General features: G+C 36.2%; 1 protein-coding gene and 1 long non-coding RNA gene across 3 annotated transcripts in view; both read left to right on the top strand.

Annotated features, from left to right (window-relative positions):
* Positions 1 to 1938: 1938 nt before the first annotated feature.
* Positions 1939 to 6691, top strand: LOC122344709. The gene is made up of 2 exons (XR_006250923.1): positions 1939 to 2116; positions 6250 to 6691. It is a non-coding gene; the product is annotated as an uncharacterized LOC122344709 (long non-coding RNA).
* Positions 6692 to 8536: 1845 nt separating this feature from the next.
* Positions 8537 to 26467, top strand: part of arhgap20b (Rho GTPase activating protein 20b) — a 36496-nt gene continuing 18565 nt past the window's right edge. Inside the window, exons 1-10 of one of the 2 annotated variants that reach the window (XM_043240190.1) lie at positions 8537 to 8958; positions 13041 to 13108; positions 15790 to 15927; positions 16033 to 16179; positions 18331 to 18372; positions 18565 to 18655; positions 18829 to 18906; positions 19391 to 19457; positions 21381 to 21548; positions 25920 to 26089. In XM_043240190.1, coding sequence (XP_043096125.1) covers positions 13044 to 13108; positions 15790 to 15927; positions 16033 to 16179; positions 18331 to 18372; positions 18565 to 18655; positions 18829 to 18906; positions 19391 to 19457; positions 21381 to 21548; positions 25920 to 26089 — 966 coding nt within the window. In that variant the 5' untranslated portion in view covers positions 8537 to 8958; positions 13041 to 13043. The remainder of the gene's footprint in view (positions 8959 to 13040; positions 13109 to 15789; positions 15928 to 16032; positions 16180 to 18330; positions 18373 to 18564; positions 18656 to 18828; positions 18907 to 19390; positions 19458 to 21380; positions 21549 to 25919; positions 26090 to 26467) is intronic. The other variant, XM_043240189.1, reaches the window with a different exon arrangement.

The raw sequence follows: 26467 nt of genomic DNA, 5'->3' as shown, positions 1-26467 counted from the left end.
AACATGTATTACAGTAATTGCACTTAGGGCCTTTGACACATGTGCATTAGATTGAAGATGAACTCATCTGCATATTTGAAAGTTTAAAATCGCATCCTTCTAAAATCAATGTGAATGTGTGAGTTAAATTGCATAATCCAAACAGCGGGATTATACTGTTGTTAGCCTACAAAGCATGAGGTCATTATATAGATCAATACTGCTTAAAACTATGGGCTAGTAAATCAAGAATGACCTTATAACCTCTGCTCAACCTCAGGCTGTTCTGAGGCCGCTGTATGTCTTATATAGTAAGAAAACAACCGGTTTTACAACAGCTTTGTTTGAAGGCTGTTCATTCTTAGCGCATGCATGCAAGGACCATCAGTGTATTGGTATTCTTCAAACATTAGGTTTTTCTCTTTTTTCACTTTTGCAGATTACTATTTTTTTGTATCTTTTTAAATCATATAAATAGAATGTTTTCAGAGTCGGAATATCTGCCATTGTCTTAAAAATTATCCAGAAGTGGCCAGGCAACACTGCTTAAAAAAAGCTGTGTATCATCAGCCTTAGAATTGACCAGAGTTGGTCAAACTCCTCCATTTTAAAAGGCATGGGGTTTCCTCAATATTTTTAAGTTAAACCAACATATCACTTTTTACAGTGTGGTTACTGGGTGTCATGACAATGCTGACTCAAACTTTTTATTATGGCAAGACCAGATGCCAACACCTAAGCTTAAAATAAAACATGAACAGCATTCTGTTGCAGTCTTGCAAGCATTGGTATTTCTTTCTGTAAATACTTATTGCCTTTTCTTGTTAACCTGATGGAAATTTTCATTAGTAATTATGATTTCATTTTCTAATAAACAACCACTGCACGTAGAATTGAAATGCTAAATGTAAACAAAACATAGTTAGATTTAATTAACAGATAGCACATTCCCACACACGTTACACCACATTCTAACAATGAAACACAAATTTCACAACCCTGTTGTTTGTAGCGAGGAACTTGTGTGTGCAATCTCTCATTAGCTGTCAGTATGCTCAGCATGCTAAACACTGGCTGTCTAAATCATGTTGAGAGTGTAAGAGTTCTTTATTATATCGTTATGATCCTTAACACACATAGCACTGCATTAATAGTACTTTTTAATCTATGTATCTAATCTACCTGTTCATCCATCTTTGTCTTAAATTTTTTTTCTAAAAAATTGTACTATGTGTGGCATCATTTAGCAGTAAAAATTCACAATATATGTAAATGCCATGTAAATTATTTTGTGATCCTTTCTTCCAGTTCAAAATCACCTCTCAGCCAATTATAGCATGTTAATATTTATATATAATAATTTAACAGCACATTCACATGTTCACAGTTGTCTGATGACGTTTAATGGTCACAATGACATGCAGGGAAACATAAAATCTTCAAAATTTTGTATTATTATTTTATCAACTCATAAACCCTCAGCAGTTCTTACCTTAGTTGCGAAATCCTGAAGTTATGTAACGCGTTTCACGATGTTGAGAGCAAAAAATAGAACATATTTTATTTCTCTTTGCTTTTTTGCTAACAAAAAACCCATTCAAATTTATAAACAAGTCTATAAAAAGTAATCTAAATGTAATCCACAAGTAGTCAGAATACATTTCTTAAAATGGGTAATAGACAGCAGTAACAGACAACAGTTTGTAAGCAAGCTACACAGCGCTGATCATAAGAAGCTTACACGTGCACTGCTGCACACGGTGTAACAGGGTCGCTGGTGTCAAACAGGTGACGAAGAACTTTGGAGACTCGTGCCCCCTCTCTTGGGGTATTTGACAAACTGACACCCCCTTAAATCGAGTGTCAACCACAGTCTGTCAAATACTCTAAGAGAAGAGTCTAGATCAGAGAGAGACCGGCAGATGTGTGAATAGACCTAGAGAGATGAGGGAGAAAAAATGATATTAAAAAACACATTTAGTTCAGGAAGATCTCTCTTTCTCACTCCTCCCCCTTCCTCTATTCGTTAGATGTGCTTTAACAAGCTGAATGATCAATGATTCTTAATTCCTTACAAAGATTTTTCAGACTAAAGAGAGTCCTTGAGTGAAGAGCGGCACCCAGCTCAAATAGTCAGGTAATTATGAGATCAAATGCGTTTGATCACAATATTTTTTAATTAAAATAATTTTAAAAAAAGCTCAAAATCCTATGAAAGACCTCATACAAGTAATAATTTAGAATTATGCAATGATTAGCGCTTTCTGTTCGCCCACCGTGCAGCTCTCTGCTTCTCTTCACTTCCCTTTCTATTTTAATGCTAGTTTACAGTTGCATCTGTCTAGCTTAGCTGATGCCTGGAAGATGTTCAAACCTTGGCATCCCTCGCTTCACCGTTGGTCGGATCCACAGGTCTCTTTGGGGTGGCCCGTCCGCGGGCATGTGTGCTCTTCGGAGCACGTATGTATCAGGCGCTGATGAGTGTTTGTGTGAAGAGGACAGCATGTGTGTGATCACTAATAAGCCACCAGCAAGAGGAGGAAGTAAAAGGGGGAAGATAACACGCAGGCTTCAGAGCAGGAAATATCTGGAGGTTAAAAGACAACACTGTATGTGTTAAAGTAGTTGTGAAATGTTAAAAAAAAAAGCTCTGAGTTTGCAATAACAGCCACAAACTCTCCCGCCAAATTACTCCACAAACTGTAGCCCTGTGTGTGTTGTATTGGGCCAGTCATCCTTGTAGAATAATAGATGATGTTCTAGCAGAACCAGTATCTTATGTTAAATATATATTTCATGGAATCTGTGTGGTTTAACACAATGCAATATATGCACAATGCAATTAAAAATACGGGTAAAACCATTGTGACTACAGATAAATACAGAAAGCACCTTTTTTTAAACACTGTACATGTGCCCACTTTTTACAGATTTTTCATTCACTATGTTGGCAGAATTTCTGACTTCCTTTGGATTCCAAGCTGCCAGCAGTTTCCATGCTTGTAATACATTCAGAGTGTGTATGCATACAGTGGGTGATTAAAATCTTAGTTAATGTGAACATAATATCTTAATGAACATACAAACACAAACGTGCTGGTTGAAGAAAGCAGTAACTTATGCTAGCATGTTATTATCAATCCTGAATTCAGGTCAGATGTGGGCACCGTTAAAGTGTTGTGTAGCCCTTGCTGAACACAGTGAAGGGATATTAATTTTGCTTCTGTGGAGTGTGGAGAGACTGGTCTGCCAGCTTCTAGTGGCAATAATCCTGCATCCTTAGAAAACTGTTGGATGGATTTGGAATCCTTTTATATTTTAATGCACTTAATAACACTAACACAACCCAGCAATTCCCTCCTTGATATAAACATGCCTTTTTTCCCTCCTCAGTAATAGAAATGTTGTCTGCACTAATGGAAAAATAATTTGAAACTCAAATTCCTTCCAACAAAAATGTTTAATCAGTATGTGGGTTCATTTACTTTATTAAAGTGCAGTGAATAAAAAAAAATTACAAAGCTTATGGTTGAGCAGAGTCTTCAGGCCCCCCTGCTGCTCAGTGTGTCTGGTTTTAAGTGATGGCTTACAGTTTACTGAAGTGTAAATTGTAAATTATGTTAACACCACTTTGGGAAGTAAGGAACTCTTTGCCAGTCTGATTAAGTGTTTGCTTTCATCCTCCAGGTGCCTTTTAAATAATTTGAGACAACAGTGTGATGTTCAAGTTTGAGGTTCGTAGTGCTGCCAACAGATGTGCTGTTTTTCGAGTCCAGTTGCAATGGACGAATTCTTCAGAGGCTGCTCTTGTGGGTGATTGGTGTTTTGTGCTCAGCTGTCATGTGGTAATGTGTGAATTTCTGCTAAGGATGTTGGATGCTCTGAGGTCTGGTGTTTCACACTTTTCTGTTCATGTCCCAACACTGCTGAGCTCAGTTTTAACTCTATCTTCCCATTTGGCAGACGGCCTGGTCAGGCATCAAACTCTTTGGTATCACTGGAACTTCAGGTTAAGTTGTAGCTTGACTGCCTTTGTACTTTATAAGCTAAATTTATAAGACAAAAGTCTGGGAATAAGAGCGAAAAATTAATTCCAAAATTATTAAAACAGGGCTGTTCTAAAACCAGCTCTGATCAATTCACACAGTTAAATAATGTATATCCTATAAATAGTTTTTACATTTAACCAGAAGTAATACAAATTAATACTAAAATACTATATTGTGAAAAGACAAGTTTGGCATCCTGTTTTTGTGTGTGTGTGTGTGTGTGTGTGTGTGTAAAAAGACATTCACATCATTGTTACAACATGTTTTTAATATACGCAAGAATAGGAAGCAGCTAACTTAATGGCTGATGATGAGTCTTTTGCCCCATAAGCAATGACTGAATCACTAGAGAGGTGTAGGAATAGTCAAGTTAATGTGAACAGGTCACTGGCTGTGTGCTAGTTCAGTCTAATCAAGCTTGAGTGTTTGGCTGTCACGAGCACTTTACTCTCACTGTGCCTTTCTGACATTTGCTGTCGTTTTGGCACACTGCGGCGTGCCTTTATTAAAATATAATTGCTCAATGTAGATGCATTGAGAAGAAAATGGCTTTTTTTGTCAAAATTGTCAAGTTCCCATTGCTTCGGCTGGTTAAAAACCTAAACAAACTCTTAAAGGTAGGGCTAAATAGTTTTCTGTCTCCTCAAATGTAAAAAGAGGGTGACAGTGTCTGCCCCTGTGAACTATCAGACTGAAATTAACACCCACCAGTCTCAAAATGCAGCTGTGAAAAGTGCAGATGAAAATCAACCCTTGTGTGTAATTCTGTCAACTTACTAGTCAGTTTGGCAGGTTATGGTTATGTGCTATCAAGGTGATGACACAAGCTAGCTTTCTGTTGGTGCAGGGCAATATTGCTGTCAACGAGTAACCAGGTTAGACAAAAAGTCCACGGGTCACGAGTCCTTCATGTGTCTCTGAGAAAGACACTTAACTAAAAAGTGCTCCAGTAATATATGTATTGCAAGTTACTCTAAATTACCAGCATACACTAGTTACTCAAACACAGCTGCACAAAATGCATTTTATAGATGATTAAAGCACATGTTTTGTATTTCTTGTTTTTCTCGTGTAGATGAGTCATGACACAGCATGTGGCATCGGTGGTCCATTGACCAGCTTGAAAGTCTGTCTCACGCAGCTGAGACGATACGGGTTAGAAACAAAAGCTCACATATTTCCATTGCCAGATTGAAATGCTGCCTGAAATGATAAAAACAGTGCCAAGAACAGTGAAGCTTGTCATCTTGTTTAGCAGATTTCAGTGGTCTCAGGGGTAGAAGAAGCTGTTATTGTTTACATTTGCGTAATTTCAATTATATTTGTTATCATGTAAAGATAATGACATGAAGACAAGCCGAAAATTTTCTCTGTTTCTTCCTGCTGTTGCTGTACTTCACCCAAAAATGAAATTTCTGTTATCAATTACTCATGTTCCAAACCTGTAAGACATTCATTCATCTACAGAACACAAATTAGGATATTAGGATATATAATTAGGAACACAAAAACATATATATTTTTGACTAAATCCGACAGCTCTCTGACCCTTTATACGGTTGAACCACTGATGACACATGGGCTATTTTACTATGTTTATGTGCAATGATCATGGTAGTTCCCTTGCTGTCTTTAGAGGGTCAGAGAGTTTTTGGATTTAGTGAAAAATATCTTGCATTACAAAGATTAGTAAAGAACAGAGGCTACTAATTTATTAGTTGTTGTAGTCACTACTGTCTCATGTTGATGAGGTGACTTCTCTAAGGTCCTGTGTGGAAGAGCCAACTCATTTGACATCCAAGTTGGCTACTCTGGACATGAACATGTATTTGTAGAGTATTTGTTCATCTGCTGTTCATTCAGTTTTTTTCATTGTTGTTCATAAAATGTTCACTGGAAGACAAGGAAAAGAAGAGGAGCATAATGAGAGTGCAAAGGGTGGTAATTATGATAATGCAGTTATGGAAAGGAAAGCAGTGTGTAGTGCATGTTATTGAGGACATGCATGTCATTTTGAGTCATGAGGAGGTTGATAATTATGTAAATGTGCAGTTAGATTCAGTAAGATTTACAGGACGCAAAAAAAAAAACGATTCTAAGAAAAACAGCAGATGAAGAAATGTAGCCTATCTGGCGTGACTTGTACCCTCCAGTTTTATATCTGTGAAACTGAATCAGAATATGTATGGAATTGTAACAGTTTTTTTTTTTTTTTTGAAAGCTTCAGTGATCACTGACTCACAACAGTGACCGCTCAGCAGCTGCCTCCACCCTCCACACTGCGGCTGAGAGCGTCACAACAGCAGCGTTTCAGGCCTGATTCTCACAGAGATGTGTTTGAAAGAAAGACAGAGAGAAAATTCTGTGATGCCTTCTAAAGAAAAGACACTTCCTTCGAAGAGACACCTCTTCTCTGTTTTTTCATCTTGTCATGCAGTTATCTCGAGTAGCCAAAATAGCACATACACACAAAGAAATAAAAAAAAGGAGAGAAAATTATTTGTTTTAGGTATAGCTATATTTAATCAGAAGCTTGGTTCGGAGAGATCTGGGGCTTTCTTCTGCTTGTGTTGGTTCTGGTTTGGTTGCAGCTTTTTAGTATGACTAGATATACATCAGCAAAGCTTATAACCACACTAGTCATGATGACTCACATACACTCATTATCACACTCTCACCACACATGCATTGATGCTCTTATCTGCTCCTATCAAAGCATCAAATGTAAAATAAAAATGGATAGTTTGTGTTCTGTTTAATTTCTAACATCTCTGTTGCTCTGTGCATCTGTTTGTATATTACTATTTGCATGTTTAGTCTAATCATTTTTTCGCATGATTGTGTACTATTTATGTCTGTACGTGTGTGGTTAGATATATATGCATTTAGATGATATTATATACGTTGTTCACTAGAGTACAAGTTGCTTGTTAATAGGCTGATATATAAATATACAGTGGACAAAATTCTTGCTCATTGTGAGATTGTGTGTTGTGCACGTATTTGTGTATGAGTGTGTGAGTGTGGCCACGCCTGGGGTGTAAGTGAGCTTTCAATATCTCTGTTAATAATCAGATGTGTGTGCAATCACCATTTCAACACTCAACCAGCTAAAGTTGTGGCCCATCTCTTAAAGGGGAAGTTCTAATATTCAGTTTGTCTTAAAGGAGAAGTTGGGTTCGTTACTTCACGATGAGTCTTAAGCAAGTGTTTTCATCAGCCTCTTCTGCATGACTCTCTTAGCTCAAAACTGCACTTTATTTATGGCAGAATGACTGAATGAATTCTGGTGAAGAAGTTTAAGTTCTCTAGCTCTGGGAATTCTTCCAGCTGTGTACCAGGCCTTTGCACTCTTACAAAGACTTCACTCCTTACAAAGACGCCTACACAAACACACACTGAGAACAGAACAAAGGGGGAAAAAACATTAAAAGATGTTCTTTAATCCTTAATTGGAATGAAAATGTGACCGGCACACAATGATTTTCCCCATTATTCCAGCTATTGGTTTGTATCCAAACCGTGTTTTGATGTTTTTGTTCAAAGTCTGTTTATGTTTTGATGTCAAATCAGAGAAAACAATCGTGTCATTTATTTATTTTTGATATTTCATGAGTATCAGCACATTGTCCATGTAAAAAACACTTAATGGCCCTTAACACTTAAAAACACTTAACAAGACCCAGAAATGATAAGGTTAAAGCAGATGGTTAAAAAGGTTGGCAGATACTGCTTGGCGTGTTTGTTTAATGGAATGAAATGTGTACATTTAGAGTGCCATTTAAAATGTACAAGCATGCATTTATGCAATGACAAATGATATGGTAATGCTGGTTTGATTGCTTCTGTTGTCCTCTTTTGTAAGTGGCTTTGGATAAAAGTGTCAAATTAATATGAAGCAAATAAAAACGTAAACGCATAACCAATTAAATATTAATAGACATTTAAAATGGCACACTGGCTGTGTCTGTGTCTTAGTGCTGATGAAGTGCTGTCTCGTGTGAGTGAAGAAGTGACAAGATGGAGGCAATAAGATAAAACCTCTTGTGTGACTCAGACCCTTGTCACAGCTCTGTTGGCGGGAAGAGCTTCAGCAGGTCTTATGGCCCATGAAGTAAACCATTCTAAAACTTTTTTAGTTGCTGCTTGATATATTACCGTTCAAAAGCTGGCTATTTTCTCTTCTATTAGCTGGCATTTTTCACCACTTGTGAACTGTGAAACTGCGGCATTAGTTCTGCAATGAATGTTCAGCACAAAGCGTCATCATGAGCTGCTTCAAAGCAACATTTAAAATACTCAATTGCTGTTGATTGCAAAGCTGAACTTAATTTTCACAGTTCCTGTAGTGACAATAACATCCAGCGGGGGGCCTTGGAACTTCAGTAACTGTGGAACACTGAACCTCCATGTCCATATTTAGAGAGAGAGTGCGGCAGAAAGAATGTGTGTGAGGGAAACGGGACACAGAGAGAAAGAACACAAGGAAAGAAATGAGAAAGCCTTGCCAAGGAGGGAGGGCGAAAGGAAGAGGACAGTAATGAAAATTAAAGAGAAAAGAAAAAGTTGTGGGGGGACAGGAGATAGGCTGGGTGGGTAAAGTTCCTCACACCAAGATCCAGACAGCTTCTCATCAGGGTGATAAAATCAAACCCCTTTATGATTGAAAACAACAACAACAACATATTTTCAAAGACAATCCGATATCCTTTGCTCTGTAGGATTTTATGCATGTTTTCTGTGAATGAGAAGATTTAGAGAAGCCTTGCCGAGGATGATTGGGGGAGATGGATGAAAATGAGTCCACATCTGAGGGTTTCAAATATCACTGACCTTCAATCTACCAGAAGAGGATCACTGACGAGGCCTGTGGAAGAAAAGGTGTGTGTGAGTTCACACGAGCTGTCCTTGATTGGACCTCAAACTAAGGGTATGCGAGTTGTACGGCAGACATTTTCTTAAATGTGATAATGCATGCTTTTAGCTCATATTTAATATTGTTACTAGCGGTAAGCGATATCGAAATATGAAAGCCTCTAAACTAAATATAGCATTCTAATTTCGGGAGGTATTGCTGCGTATTTAAGTGTAAATTTTTTCTTAAAGGTCGCACAGCAATTTAATAGCAGATTGGCCTGTATTCAGCAAACATTATTGCATTTCGCAATGAAAAGGGTTCAAAACCGCTCTGTTATTAACAGTATGTTTGGGCCAGTAATGGGATTAAATTGCTGAAAGCTGCATATGTTTTTAGAAGTTTCAATAAGCTAGGAGGACGGAGCAATGATATTGGAGGTGTTATGAGTTTGTGTGTGGCATTTACTGTGGCTATTCACTAGAGGTTCTTTTCCATTTGATGAAATAAAATGAAAGTGAAAGGCCTTCCAGCTAATGTACTCAGATTGAGTGGAGGAGGAAGAGGAGGATGATGAAGGAACAAAATGAAGATGCTATTTAGATTACAGCGTGTTAAGTCAGATGGTGTTTAGAAGGGGGAGTGCATGGCCAGCTTTGATGCCTGTGAATGTGCACACTATACATGCAGTGCATTACACGGACACTCAAGAGCATTCGATGTTTAGAAAAAGCTCTTCTGCCTTTCTTGGTATTGCATATTTCCATCAAATTCACATTAAATGGATTCCTTTTTAGTCACGGTTTATAGATTGCATAACTGCTGGAATGCTGTTAAAAAGGCATTTGGGTCTAAGACTGAAAGGATTTATTTCATTTAGATGGGTATTAATTTGTTGTGAAGTTAGAGGTTAATTCTAGGCTTACTTTGTTGTAACGGCAAGTTGACCACATTAATAATAATAATAATAATAATAATAAAGTAAAAAAATAGTGCTGTCAATAAAAAAACCCTAATTAATCATATTTTTATTCTAATGAATCTTAGAATCATCTTAATTAAAGTGTTTAAATATACTATTACAATAATTTCACATTCAATCTTCAAATTAATACTGAAAACTGCACAAAGACAACTTCTTTATGACTGAAGGTGAGTATCAATGATACCAATTCTACTGATGTCTCTTTTTTCTAAATATTTATCTATTGACTATTGTCATTCACCGTCGCAGTATAATTGAGAGCTATCAATTTTAACATTTATTAGACTTTAAAAAATAACAACTTCTAATTTAAGTGAACTTATAACATCCATTATCCATTATAATATGTAATTCATGTGCCCTTTAGCAAGTAAGAAACATACAGAAATTGAATAAAGGTAAACAAACTAAATTCTAAATTAAATATAGATATATCCTTAATGCTATAAAAGTTGCTTTCTTCTTTGATTCTCACGGCGACTGGGTTATTGGATTATACATTTTCAGAGCTGGACCCTGCTGAACGTAATGCAGATCACAGGCTACAGGAAAATCAGTTTTTAGGGACATATGACCTGACAGCTCCTTGTCACGCTACCATTTCCAAGCTCTTTTGACTAGCCCCTAGTGCTGAGGTGAAGTGGAGTGCACGTCTTAGAATCTCCTGTTTGATGTGGTCATAAAGGCGTTCTGCTTCTAAATGAATGCCGTTCTTGTCAAGAAAAAACAACCCTCAGCCCTCTCAGCCGCAGTGTTAATACTGTATTTTTAACACTGTTAAACTGGAAAAAATGATTTACTTGCATCAGTGCGCTACTTATGACAGCATTAGAAAAAGTAACATTTATTTCACACTTTTTAAAAAAAAATTAAAGGTGCCATAGAATGTCTTGATAAAATATTTTAAATTGTTCTCTGATATCTACATAGAAAGTATGTGGCTTAGGTAAGTGCACTTCACGTCCCCAACACAGCCTGGAACATAACGTTTATTTCCATGACCTGCCATTTTTGCTATTTTCATGCTTGTCTCTTCATAATACCTGCAGATCTTCTGATGGTTCAGCCGGTGGCTGGCCTACAACAAGGGTGGGTATATGTTATGCAAATAATGGGGGTGTTATTAGTGATCCAGACTAGTTTCTACTGTTTTTCAGTGAGATGCACAAGAGTAAACAATGGTGTTTGAGACTCACGGTATGTCGTTTCCATGTGGGATACAGAGCTATTATTATTCAACTCTGCCTAGGTAAATACTTCTCTATACTGCTTTTCAATTTGCGGTTTATGAATTGAAGTCTGCAAGGGCAGAGTTCTAGCACAGGTATTATCCGCAAGGAATGTTTCGGTTGTGGCACTTTCCGTGGACCCGTGGATGTTGAGTCACAACATAACTTGTAGTAACAGACAGATATGAAAAGTCTCAGTTGCGTGTGTAACCCTCATTCCCTGATGGAGGGAACTGAGATCTTATGTTGTGGCTCGACATTTGGGGGTTCACTTGGGAGGCCCAATAATATCTGCCTCTAAGAGAAAATGGCAATAAATTTTGGCTAGTGGCTAGTACTCATGCATATGGGTATATATAGGCAACAGGTATATCCACTAATACCGGATTAAGCATGACTAGCTGAAAACGTGTCCCAGCATAAATGACAGTTCGAGGCAGTGGCAAGGGGACATAATGTCTCCGTTTCCTCCTTCAGGGAATGAGGGTTACACAAGCAACTGAGACTTTTTCTATCTGTCTATCTGTCTACGAGTTATGTTGTGACTCAACATATGGGGTCCACGGAAGTGCCACAACCTGAACATCATCACAACCCAGTGGCGCTGCAAATGTCGATAAGTCGCAGCGTGTAAGAAAAATGCTGTGCAAGGTCATAAACTTTCGACTCCCCAGTGCAAATGCGCTGACCTTGGTGCCCACATGGACCACAGGTGAGTACATGGCTGCTATAGGCTGCTTTGTGGTCTTAGGGGCCCAGACTTGGGGGCCCAGCTGGGACACAGGGGGCCGCTGCGCTCCTGTGAGAGTCTTGACACGCTAGTCTAGATGTTACCTGTGCACTCTGGAGGACCCACGGCGATGAGCAGGCTTTGCCACTGTCTGTTTCTGTACTACCGAGAATTGCTGGGCGTGAACAGTCCAACAACCCGATGGTTACCCTCTCCACCTGGCGATTGTCAGCGTACCCCAGATACTCATGATTGACATCTGATCCCCTGGGGTGCACCAAATGAAATGCTGTGAAATTACTTGGGAGCCTATGATCACTGCATGAGGAGTGAAAAGAGACAGATTCTCAGTCAGACCATTTCCATTTTCCTTGCTGTGCTGTGAATTCTGTTCTTTCTGTGAAAAAAAACACAAAAAACAAAGCTCATGTGTTGTTTTTTTTCATTCAGACCCATGTGTTCTGATATCACATGTTGCCCAGGCATCTAGTTGCTTTTTTTTGCTATATGATGTTTTCTCTTTTAAGAGCAGCTGCTCACCTGCATGCCTCCACATTAAGACTGCAGCGTTTTCCAGATCTTTAACAGATGTCCTTGTGATATGTACTGTATGTGTGCTTACTGGGCTACCATATTAGACAGAGACTCAACACTTTTAGATTAACATGCATGAATTAGAAAGCCTGGGGAATCTTTTTCATGGAATATAATTTGAGCTAAAATGATGCAGGACCCTGTTATTTAATTATTTGTGGAAATCTATTAGGATCCTTTTATATTTGTTAAAAGTTGCAAAAGAATTTCCATTAGCAATTTTGGATAGGGATTCCTTAATTTGTCCATCAGAATTAAAAAAACAAACAAAAGCAATATTGTATATATATATATATATATATATATATATATATATATATATATATATATATATATATATATATATTTATTGGAATTTTGATCTTTTACATTATTATTATTTAATAAACATAGGATGACAAGCCTTTACCAATTCTTTTAACCAGGTGTTATATGAAGAAAGCAGATTGTTTGGTGTAAACAGTTTCTTTCACTTTCACTTCACAGAGGGTTGCCATAGTTACTATGTAAATTCACGTTTGTTATATTTTCTCTTTATTCATGAATACTTTTGTTGCTGCTTATATATGCAAGTTTTACATATAACCGCTGTTCAAATGTGTGTGTTTTTAATTCGTAGAAAATGAAGTCCACAATTCCAAGAAGGAAAAGCACAGTTATTAAGGCTTTCAGCAAAAGCAGACAAAGGTACATGCACATACACATACATACAAAAATGCATATATGGCTTGTGTTTTTTTTTTAAATGGGCATTTTGTACATTTAATATTTTTTATACTTTCACATTTACACACACACACTTTATTATTCTCTCCCCGTGTCCCTGGTTCCTCCTTCTTTACCCTTCATTGATTTCAAGCAGAAAATCTAAATGTCTCTTTTGGTGCTCTGTTCCTCACCTGAATGGCTGATCGATGTGTGTGTCAGAGCTTCACTAAATGAAACATAATCACTTGCTTGGCACATCTTGATTGCAGGGCTCTTTAAAAAAGAACTTTCTATCACAAAGTTCACAGAGTCAAAGATATTTCTGGCTTTTGTATACGTCTAGTGCTGTGTGTGTCTATGGACTTATCTGGTCAAAACCATTCAAGGTAAATGCTGTCTATATCTTGATTTGTCTGTTTTTTCTCTCTTCCTTCACTGCAAAGATAATTTTCTTTATAGTTCACCCAAAACTGTCATCATTTACTGACCCTCGTGCCATACCCAATATATACATTCATCTGTGGAACATAAAATATTTTAAGAAATGTTAACAGATTTAATGGAAGTCAATGGTACATATTTTATTTTGTGTTCAAGAGAAGAAAGAAAAGCATGCACAACAGAAAAGAACATATTTTGAATATTCTCACATTACCAAATAGGGGTTATGCATTAGTCTTGTTGTCCTATTTTTTTCTAAAGTAAAATGAACATTTGTGAAGAATATGGATATTAGTGGAAGCCAAGACAAAAATATTTAGGAATATTTAGGAATTTATTATTATTGTTATTTTGTATTTACACTGTAAAGCCCGCATGCACAAAAGACACACACTCACACTAGCTGCTTATATCTGACCGATCCCTTGGTATTGGCTAGAGGACACACTCTACCTTATATAGGCAGGAATGCAACAACAGACACACACACACATAACAAAAAAAGCTGGCAACGTGCGTCATTCACATTACAAGCAAGAAAAAGAGAGAGAGACAAGATGCCAAGACAGAATGACCACTAAATACAACACACACACAAAAAAACATATTTATTTTAATCTATCATTTGTGTGTAGTGTCAGTATCAGTTTGAAATTTGAATGTGTATATATATATATATATATATATATATATATATATATATATATATATATATATGTGTGTGTGTGTGTGTATGTATGTATGTATGTATGTATATATATGTATATTTTTTTATTATTTTTGTATTTAATTTTTTGTATTTATTTTTTTTCTTGTAGAAAATACATGCTCATTTGAAACTTAAACAGGAATACCAATACAGCAACAGGTGTTTTCTTCTTTAGTGCTCAGAATATTAAATCTTTTCTTCACCGAATAAACCTTGGCTCATTTTAGCCTCTCACAAACTTTTTTCAGATGTTCACAATAGGCATTCAGTTTAACTATAAAGCATTCCACTTATATTTGTGAATATTGAATATTGATGAATGTTTGAAACATGCAAACATTATTATTAAGATTCTGCGGTCTGTTTTAATCCCAGTTAAATGCAGTATTTATATGTAAATGGAGAGATAAATCTGTGCATCTCTTGCCAACATGATAGAAGGGCATACTGAAGAAAACATTAATACATTATCAAATGGCATCTTTTATTTAATACATTTAATAAGTCATCTAAAATATAAAATTAAATATTCCAGTTGTCACTTAAATTAACATTAAGTAACTTAAAATGGAAAGTTCGCTAACAAAAATAAATTAAGTCAACAGGGTAACAAAGGATTTCAAGTTGAAACAACTACTTTTAATTTTTTTTTTGCATGAATCCTTAACTGATCCCCACCTATTTAAGCATCCGTATATATGGCCCTTCAGTATTATCAGCAGTTTTCACATTGCTAATTATTTCAAATAGCTAATAACCCTCCCCAACTCCTCCTCTGCCATCATGCATTACTGAACTTTAATGATATCTGCAGTACATTCATTGGTTCTGTTTACCCTGGGGGGTTATCACTGCTCTCCCTGCTCTCTTCCATTCACAGTGAGTTCTTGCCCAGAACAAAACCATGCCGTCAATCCAAACTGTATGAAAAGTATTTGCAGAGATTGCAGGAATTCCGTTGCAATGAGGAGATCACTGTAGAAATGACTGTGCTCAGCTACATTCCAGCAAGAGTCTAAATAAAATGCTGTACTCAGCATTTTTTTTTACAGTTTTTACCTTGGAGTAACAAAAGTAGCACAGGTATATTAGTAGCAATAGGCAAAAATACATTGTATGGGTCAAAATGAAAGATTTTTCTTTTATGCTGAAAATCTTTAGAGTGTTAAGTAAAGGTCATGTTCTATGAAGATATTTTTTTAAAAATTTACATCAGTGGAAAGCTTATTAATTCAGCTTTTAGATGATGTAGAAATCTTTTTTTTTTTGTGTTCGCCTTATGTCTGGTCCAGGGTCACAATTAGCATATTATGGTGGCTGTTAAAGACTCAGTAAAAGTTTTAAAGATAGCTAAACATATCAATAGATGTTAACACTGATATCTAGAGAATAGAACGGCGCATACAAATCAGAGATTTACCATATTAACTTAAATACGTAAATACGTTTCTGCATGGAAATGAATGTTCCTTAATGCTATTGTGATTTTAACTTGTTCACTCTTCTGCAGTGATGAGTATGGGGCATGTAATGTATCCCAAAATGCAATTCTGTTGATGGAAGCCCATGCTCACCTCACCATCGGCTTGCAGTCAAGAGAGAGACTTTTGCTGCTTTTCACAGATTCACTTATCATCGCCAAAACTAAGTATGTTTCAGCAAGTGTGAATATGCCAATTATTTTTGTAGGAAATACATCTGTCTTTCCAAGAGTGGACTTCAATGCATTGTGTGTGTGTGTTACATGTTCCAGGTCTCTGTATCTAAAGCTGAAGGCTCGTGTTAGCCTCTCGGACATATGGCTGGCATCCTGTGTTCACTGCATCACAGACAGAAAGTTCACCTCCAAAAACTCATTTGTGATTGGCTGGCCGACCACCAACTATGTCGTCACTTACAGGTAGTCTTTGAAAAGCTATTTAAATATGACGTAAACATCTGAGATCTTGGCATACCAAACCAGGCTGAAATGGTTGTTGTATGTCATACAGACAAACGGCACTGAAAAATCCTAAACTGTTTATGGGCTTGAAACGAAGCAGCCCTTCTTTAAAAAAAAAAAAAGAATTATTCTGCAGAGGAATGCGTTGAAGTGTGCTGAGGAAAAGAATTCAATTAAGATCCACCCACTCAGCTGCTACTGATTTGATCTTAAAACAATTTGATAAGGTACGGCATTTCTCAAGTGAAGATTACATTATCTGGTTTGAACTCGGTTTCAAGCTCAGTTTGGACTCCTCAGTCCTTCACATTGCTGATTTAACTTCTCGTTAACCTAATTTGAAGTCCTTCATTAAACATATTGTTGTGGATATGAAAAGTAGGTCAAAACACTTGAAATGGGAAGCACAAAGTATGCCTCAAATTACATTGTAAAAAAAAGAGACTTTTTTATTTATTAGTTATTTAATATTACAAAGACGGTGTAATAATGACCTTTTTGATTGTTCCTAATGTATGCTGCCATATTAAATACCATATGGCATACTGAGCAAATTATGTAGTAATAAAAAGATGCTGGGGACAGATTTTTTTAAATAACAATATAATTGCCAGCATGATCTTAATGAAACTAATGGGAAAAATATCAGGCAGAAAATGAGCAAGATGAAGGCATTTCGAAAGTCTCAGCTGAAACAGTTTGGCAGTGACTGTGGTATTGCAGTAAGCGTCCAGTGAATGCATAACAACCAGAATGTAGGATTTAGACAAGAAACGGATGAGTCTGGTGTGTTCTTCTGTCTTATTTTCCACATACAAACTCAAGTCCATTAACAAAGGCACATGCAATGGGCCACTTCAGGAAATTTTAGTATTTAGTATTTATGGTGATGTGACATAAGTCTTCACAATTAGTTTTGAAGCTAGCATTCATTTTAAAGCTAGAAATAGTTTTTTCAGTATGCAACAATGCACACATTTTTTGTTATGCACTTCTTTTAATGTTAAATAGGTTTAATACATTTAATAGTTAGGGATATTAGGTACGTTAGGTAAATGTGACTGCCTGCAGTGTCCACAGATGAAGCAGCTGGTAAAACTGAAAGCAAAAATACACACATTTTTTTTTCTGTGAATTTTCTGGAGACTTCTATTACTTTTATACTGTTGGAATTATATTTTCTATTCCCTAACCATCAACCTATACCCATAACAGAAATCTTGTTTGCATTGCATACACTTTCATATAATCATTTACTATTTTTAATATTTTTTTTCCCTCATGGGGGCTGGTCAGCTTCCACAATGTCAAAAAACTCAGTAATAAGATTTTGCAAGAGGATGGTATTTGTCATGGTAACGTTGTAGGTGAAGATCATTAGGAAATTACATTTCCTTATTTCTTTTGTCCTGCTCTTTCCCAAGTGTTCATTTCAAAGGCTCTGAGTAAAGTATCAAGAGATGGTCACATCTGACTGGAAATTGCTCAACAATTTACAAATGCACAGAACAAGTCCTTACACGTGTAATTTACAAATGCAACGACCCAAACAAAAAACAAAATCATATCCATTTTTAGGGCTGGATGCATAGACTACAAGTCAATTCACTACAATTTAGATGTCTATCTACAAAAGTGAAGAATACAAGGTTTTTAAAAGGTGACATTATAAAGTACTTTGCACAAGATTACATAGGGCTGGGGAGATCAGCTGATGTGTGAGAGAAGAGATTTTATGACACATGCTTTCAAAAGAAAATTACAAGCAACAAGTATAGAATCATGCTCACTTTTGCTTTTAGGACTGCTCGAGGGAAGTATTTTTCTTTCTTTCTTTTTTTGACATATTTTGCCGACGCGTTGCTTACAATATGTCCTCTACAGGCTGACTTGATGTTCATGTTTGTCATGATTATTTACTTTATTGTGTTAAACAAAAAAGATGTAATGTAATACGAAACACACATTTACATGCATGCAAGAGTGAAACAAGCAAACCACACTTACAAAGATACATCTATCTGAAAATCTATTTATCGTGTAAACGCCAAGCACTAACCCCCTCTCTCTCTCTCTCTCTCTATTTAAACCTATCCTCCCAAACTGAAGTTCATCCGAAGCAAAGGAAAAATGGTTACATGCTCTTCAGTGGTAAGGAAATACAAAAATCAAATTATCGCATCCATAACCTTATATGAAGTATCACAATACGAGTTTACTTTCGAAATTGAGGTATTCCTGCTGTAATTTCTGTTGTCAATTTTCTTCACTGTTCCATGCCTTTGTATTTGTGTCAACCTTTCGCAAATGTTTGTTTGTCTGTAATAATGTTTTGTTCCTCAGGCACACCTGCAGAGCCAGGCAGAAAGTCTTGCCAAACGCCATTCTTCTCGACGTCCTGCTGATTTGCCATCCAGATGACAACAGCTCAGCGGTAACACAAGTGCCTTTTCAGTTTAATTTGGAGCCGAGCCACTCCCAGTCCTCTGGGAACTAAATCCATGTATCTGTTTACAAGTGGAAGTTATTTGTACTCCAGCCTGAAGCTTTTTTCTTGAGAGCTGATGGTCATTGTTGCTGCTTGTTTACATGCTGCGGGCTGTTAAGACCGTTGCTGTGGCAGTGGACGTGAGCACGACGGCAGAAAATGTGGTACACTACATCATACAGCAGTGCAAACTATTGGTAAGTGACCCTTAATAGCCCCTCATTAAGAGTGTGGTGTAATATACTGTATGCTTTTAGTACTAGGGAGTGGTCCAAATGACAGATACACTGAAAAAGAATGAACATGGCAAGTCTTTGAAATTACAAATTAAACATGTATATACAACACAATTCATTTATATTTCTGATGTGAACATGATTTAATGAAGTACGTATATGGCAATCATATAGTGTTGAATGCACACATTTCTACCACGTTATTGAAATTAACTGAATGTAAAACTGAACTCATGCACATTTTTTCTTTGTCCCTGATATCATCTTGTATCTTGGTGTTTTTGACTACCTGGCCAAGCAATGCTGTACTATAATTTTGTGTTGCTCCCTGACCAGTAACTCTATATCGTACCAAGTTTGTCCATTGGCATTTCCTGTGTTTGATAACAGCCACTTCCTCTTTCCTGTCTCTTTCTGAAACATAATGACAACTTCCTGTGTGCAGGGTGAAGTCTCGGACTACCAGCTGTGTGTAAACTATGAGAAAGAAGAGGAAACATACCCCCTTATTGGTGAAGACACACACACACAGGAAACTTTTTGCTTTTGTAGATTTTCAAAAAAACACCATTAGGTTTGAATTACACTGAATTTAAATTACATTGAATTAAATTTTAATACCTCTGTCATGCCCATGTCATTATAAAAAAGTTTGTCCTGTAAACCATCAGTAAAATCAGTACACAAATACACGCACACAAGCACACACACACACACACACACACACACACACACACACACACACACACACGTCAACTCAAACATTTTTTGAACATCTAAACATGAACATTGCATATGCACATTTTTTCTATACAGCTAATTACATACACATTATAAACTAACCATACTCTTTAATTGTAAAATTATATAGATCATTTTATTTTTAGTTTTTGAAAGGTTCTGTTCTGACTTTTTTTGACCCCAAAATATAAAGTATTGTAGGTACACACACAAATATATGGAGATTTTTTGTTTTGTTTTTGTATTAGCAAGCATGTTTCCTTATGTAAAATATTTCCAATTCGTAAAATTGTACCCATGCAGGGTTCAACAAATTTCATTCACCAGAGGGTTTTAGATTACATTCAAATTTTAAAATGAGGGAATATTGTTCAAACAATAATATGCACGTCCTGATTTGGCTGAGTTTTATGTGTTCTTAGGTCAACATATTTTGTTGACCCTGGAACAACATTTTAACCAAATTCCTACACCTAAACCTAATCTTACCCATGAGTAATCCCTATATCCCTAGAGGAACTGATAGATGAATGGCAATGTACAAGAACCAAACACTGATTGTAAACTGGTTCATCAAATCCGATTGGTTAATCAAAATGTTGTTCCAGGGTCAACAAAGATCTTTCTTTCAGAACACGTCTGGAGGGTTATTTTAATTGCAAGGTATGCTATTCAGACAAACTTAACATTGCATAATTATGTAAAAGGGGTTGAGAAAAATAAAGAGTTGAAGAACTTCCCCTCTTTTAGTTTGTGACTTGGAAGTTGAATTTAATTGTCTGTTTGTTTTTTCTGCCACGCATTAACATTCAGTTTGTGTTCACACACTTAGCATTTCTTTCGTGAAATTCACTTTTTGCTTAGAATATTTTCTGTGTCTCTCTGTTGTTGTTATACCCAGAAAATGTTATTTGCAGATGTCAAGCATAATTAAGTATTTATAGTTCTTTTGTTACAGCATCCTTGCACACCTACACAGGAAAATTGATTTGGAAATGTTTTTTTTATTATTATTATTAATAAATATCATACTAGTATAATGTTTTAAGAATGACTTTGTTTTTTTTTGGTTGAAACCCTCTGTAGATTGTCTTTAAAAGCTATGATGAAACTCTGCTCATTGACAGCTCTGTGATGAAAGACCAGGAATGATAGAAAAAAAGGCTTAGGGATTCCCAAAAGAAATAGGAAGCAGTCTGGATGAGCTACTATTGATGAGTTCTCTGCAACCCCATGCCCCACAGCTAAGGTCATATGTATGCAAGTAAGGTTTACTGTATGAGACAACAGGATATGAGAGATTTAGTATCAGATAACAGAATCCAAAGCTCAATTAAAATGTCTCTATGTCTGCCTGTTTGTCTCTCTATGTTGTAATAGGGCAACCTCAAGATAATTCTCTCCAAATAGCAGTGGCAAACATTCACAAACACACGCAAGCTGATCTTCACCGTCTATTAATCTAAAACTTTTTTTTACAGATTTGTTATAGAGAAAGTTATAGAGAAATCAGAAAACAAAGCACTAACTATATCCTCAACGTCACAATGCTTTATGCGCATACGGAATGAAATATGTTGGCAATGTAAAAAGTAAACACAATAATAAATGTTTGACCCCTGCAGTGTTTTTTGAAAATTAAATCTCCTGCTATCTAAAATACCAATTTCCTGTCTCCGTTTTGTCTGTTCTAGGCCATGAGCTACCGTTCTTCATTCTGCATCACTCCCTGAGAAGTCAGCAAGACCATTTGCACATGCCCAGTGAGCCCTTGCAGGAAGCGTTTAGTTCTGGCCAGCAGACCGAGGCTACTCCCAAGACCCCCCACTTCACCCTAAAACACAGAACACATACTCCTAGGGGTGAGTACATCTGTCACCATACGAATGCATAACAAAACTTGATCATTTTATCAAATGCATAGTAAGACCGAGGGTCTAAAAATTCTGGATTTCTGCAAAAATGGAATTAAACATGGATTTAAAAAAAGTTTAAAATTGTGCTGTGAGTACTGTATAGGAATGTTTTACAAATAAAAAAAAGATTTTTTTTTGGGGAAGAGCACATTCAGATAATTAAAGCAGCCTGTTAATCATTAGTGTTTGCACCGTTTATCCCGAATAACCCACAAGTAATCTTCTATAAAAAACCAAGGACTTGCTGAGCTTGGAGCCCCCTCTCTGGACAGCACACCAAATACGCATAACTTTTTCAGTGTAAATATATGTTGGTGTGAACTTGTGAATTTTTTACAGTAGAAGGGACAGGGAACCCTTGTGATTGATAAATGGTTAAATCATGCTGAACTTTCTGCTGAAGTCTGCAGGTGCAGATTCAGGGTGTAATAATATTGAGCGGCTGGCAAAACTGCCACATCATCTGAAAGCTGAATAAATAAGAATTCCATTGATGTATGGTTTGTTAAGAACAGAAAATATTTGTCCGAGATACAACTATTTGAAAATCTGAAATCTGTTTGTGCAAAAAAAATCTAAATATTTAGAAGATCACTTTTAAAGTAGCCCAGTGCAGCAATGCACATTACTAATCAAAAGTTTTACAAATATTTATGATAGTATTGTTTACTATTGCTACAAATATACCTATGCAACTTAAAGGGCATATGACTTTGCTAAAAAGAATATTGTTTTGTGTATTTGGTGTAATGTAATGCGTTTTTTTCCACATACTGTTCATTTTTATTTCTCCTCTAAGCTCCGCCTCCTCAAACTGGTCGATTTGTACAAAGCTCATTGCTAAGGTGTGCTCCGATTGGCCAGCTGTCCTATCCAAATAATGTATAATCTAAATAATTAAGCTATGTGACGTGAAATCACACACACACACACACACACATCGTTTACATAGTACATGTGTGTACTGTTTACATCTATTATGTTAATGTACATTATCCTACTTATTACACGGTTTCTTGCCACAAAAGTAAATAATTATACATAAAATTTTAAACTCGGCAAGTTTAAACTAGACGGACATTCAAGGGAGAAGGTGCAGTCATAGCAGGTGTTACACAAACTTTCACCACAGAAAATAATTTTGGCAATGAAATATATTCAAGACAAAAAGGTTTCAAACAAGTTGTTAGTTATCATATAATCTGTTTCCTTCTACAAAACAATTGTTGAAGCAGCTGTGTTTGTGTGAAATGAGAGAGGAAGTCCGGATACCAGGATGACATTAATTAAATAATTGTACTCGTAATACTAAATTGAGTTACCAGTTTTAATGAAGAAAAAAATGTTTTCAGTGAGTGAACAGCGCGGACTGCAGGCAACCCAGATAATGAGGCCCAGAATGTGGCGACTGACCAGTTAGAATAGAGTACTCCACAAAGCCGCCTAATATACAGTATATATATTTAAAATTCACTTAAGAGACATCTTTCAAAAAACCCTGAACTTTTGAATGTTAGTGTATTTTTATGTTCCATAAATAAGAACAAATCCATGCATAATTAAACCTGTAGGGCTTTCATTAAAAACCCCAAAACACACACCCTGTCATTCCAAACCTTAATAATTTTCTCATTTGATGTTCATATAAAATGTATGTAATTTCTGAATAAATAGATTTAGATTGAAATAAAGTCACATTCCCTGACATTGCATACAACAACAACAACAACAACAACAACAACAACAACAACAACAACAACAACAACAACAATAATAATACTAATAATAATGATTTTAAACTTAAAAACGTTTAATATTTTATACTCAGAAGTTCCCATTCACAAAGTAATTTACTATATTTATATAGTATAAATATATTATATAAGCGGTTTTGGGTCACCATTGGTTACAATCCTTTTTCAAAATTCATACAAATTTGGAACTACTTGAAGGTGAGTAAATTACTTTTTAACTTTTGGGTGAACTATTCCTTTAAAAAAAAAAAAACGGGTTAACGGGTAATGTTATAGCCATGCTTGTTTTTTTTTAAATTAAAAATCTGTATTGACTGCATGATCATATCATTGTGTTATTTACTTCCATGCAAGCCACAAAGTAAAGCTTGGTGAGTCGCGCAATGAGTAACATTTCTCTATAGACACCACTACACTACAGGAAAATTAGGGACATCAAAGCACTAGTCAGAAATAGGACACATGATAACCCTAGATGAGAGTAAAAAATTTACTCAAGGGTGCCAAAAAAGGGCACAATTTTTCCTTCCTTTTTTTTCTCGAACATAAAATAAATATAACTACTATTTGTCAAATATGGAATCAGAAGAACATGTGTTCCACCAATTAATTCAATTGCCTATGTCTGATTGGTCTGTTGTGTTTCATTGCAGGTACTTTGCTAAAACACTAAAGAAAAAGGTCTCTGATATGTATGCATGTGTGTATGTGTGTGTGGTTTTGGGACATTTAATACCTTTATTTGATAGGAAAGTTTGAAAGCAGACAGTAAAGCATTGGGTGAGTAGACAGGTGGCAGGATCGGTAAAGGACCTCAAGACAGAACTCAAAATCACCTTAAGTGCTGATATCAGTGCACCAACCACAAGGCTATTTGCGCTGACGGTCAACTTGTATATTACATTAAATATTCACTGGAGATAAAAATGTGATTCCTCTCAGACCTATAATGTAAAAACAAAACTACACTGGGAGCTGCCACTGAAGCTCAAACTACTCCAGTGCTCATGGCCAGAATTTAATATGCTTGAATATTTACCCAGACAGTCTGTGTCCTGTTCCTCATAAAATATGCAGATCTCAGTGGCAGAACGGATGTTCGTGTCCTAGATTGTTTATAGTACAGCCTGAGCTGAAGTCATGGAAGAGAAGACCAGCTCAGTGTTTTACAGCATCTTCCTGACAGACCTGTTTGCACGGCAGACAAACTGAAATGTGTCCACCTCTGATTGCCGTTTCTCAGGACGCACTCAAAGACGTCCATGATCACATGTGCGAGGAGGTTATTTTTGATCTAGGTGGTTGTGAATGTCTTACGATCTGTGCCTATACTATAGTTGACTGCATTTTAATCTTTAGAAAAAAAATGCAATTATTAATTCACCATGCACCTACATCCTACAGTGCTCTGTCCATTAGCTCCAAGAAGAGCGTCCCTTTTGTATTTTTCACACTCTTCTTGGCAAACCAGTAACTGTGGGGGAATTAGATGAGGAGTTCAGGAAAGTCTATGTACTGCATATGAGTATTATGTTTTTGAAAAAATTCTCTTCTCTGTTGTCTGTTTTGATGATTCACTTTGAACCATATATATATATATATAAAAAAACATTCCTTTTACCATATTCCATATTACCATTTTACATTTGGTAACCTCAATTCAACCTACAGTATAAAGGCAGTTCCTTGTAAAAAAAAAAAAAAAAACGAACAAAAAAAAAACATTTATTAACATAATTACGCACATAAAAGCAATGACCTTTTCTTTTCTGTAAATGTCAAATTCTTGTTTCTTAGAATGTTTTTAATGAGATATATCACGTATTTATTCATTTATTTTTTATTGATTATCAAGACATGAAGACTAGAGGAACAGATAAAAGTATAGAAAAGTTAACATTTAATTTGGTTAAACATTTTCCAGCAGTAATTGAAGCAAATAACACTTATTACAATTATATTACCTCTGACACTACCAATAAGCTATTTGGATTCCTCTCACATCTCATCATATTATACTTGATTGTACATAATGATGCCAGCAGGGGTCAGTTAAAAGTAACGAAGGCCTTGCATTCAAAGCTAAACGAAGAACTTTAAGAGGAGCATTTAGTGTAATCACACTGGATGCAGCCTATTCTGATATCTTCTATGCTTGAGAGTGGCTCCTCATGCCCTCGCACATGTTGTCTTTTGTCGGAGTAGATTTTTTAATGGGTTATGTTATAGCCATGCTTGTTTTTTTAATGTTTTTTATGAAATATCTGACGGCATGATCATATCGTCGTATTAGGCCCGCGAGCTGCGCAATGAGAAAAACTGCTCTAAAATTAGAGACATTAAAGCACTAGTCTAGATTAGACATAAGACACATGACAACCCTAGATGATAGTAAAAAAAAATGCTCAAGGGTTTTAAAAAAGGGCACAATTTTCTTTCTTTATTTTTCATGAACATAAAATAGATGCAACTACTATTTGTCAAATGTGGAATCAGAAGAACATGTGCTCCACCAATTAATTAAATTGCTCATGTCTGATTGGTCTGTTGTGTTTCATTGCAGGTACTTTGCTGAAACATAAAAGAAAAAGGTCTCTGATTGATTGGGCTCTGAGGAGGGGGCACTTTAATCAATCCGATGGCCAGTCTGACCCACAATCTGCCTCGCACAAGCTATTCGGCCAGCCTCTTTCCTCCATTTGTCCTGATGGAAACCTGCCTAAACCAATAATGGTAAGGCTATTGCTGGCTTTGGATCTTATTATTTTACTATATTTTGTCGTGTTTGGGTCTTATTGTCTCTGAGCATTTATCATTCATGGCTCTTTGACTAAGCCAGAGGTTTAGTCACCATGAATAACGAGCGTTCAAGGACAAGGAAATCCAACATAATATTGTTATAGTGTCTTGTGTGTGGAACTACTGTATTGCACCACAGATTTGTATCTAGAGTTTAATGGATGAGCCCAAGCCTCCCTTATTACACTTCAAAATCTTTTCTTGACACACAATTTTTAAAACCTGACACTCAAACACCAGAATATATTTTTCTCAAGGGTGCATTTCTCAGATTGAAAATTTAATTCTCAGATCTACTTTTTTCAACCTCCA

This window comes from Puntigrus tetrazona, chromosome 5, assembly GCF_018831695.1.
Source record: "Puntigrus tetrazona isolate hp1 chromosome 5, ASM1883169v1, whole genome shotgun sequence".
Classification (NCBI taxonomy): domain Eukaryota; kingdom Metazoa; phylum Chordata; class Actinopteri; order Cypriniformes; family Cyprinidae; genus Puntigrus; species Puntigrus tetrazona.
The sequence above is the reverse complement of the archived record's forward strand: the minus strand, read 5'-3'. Positions and strand labels throughout refer to the sequence as shown.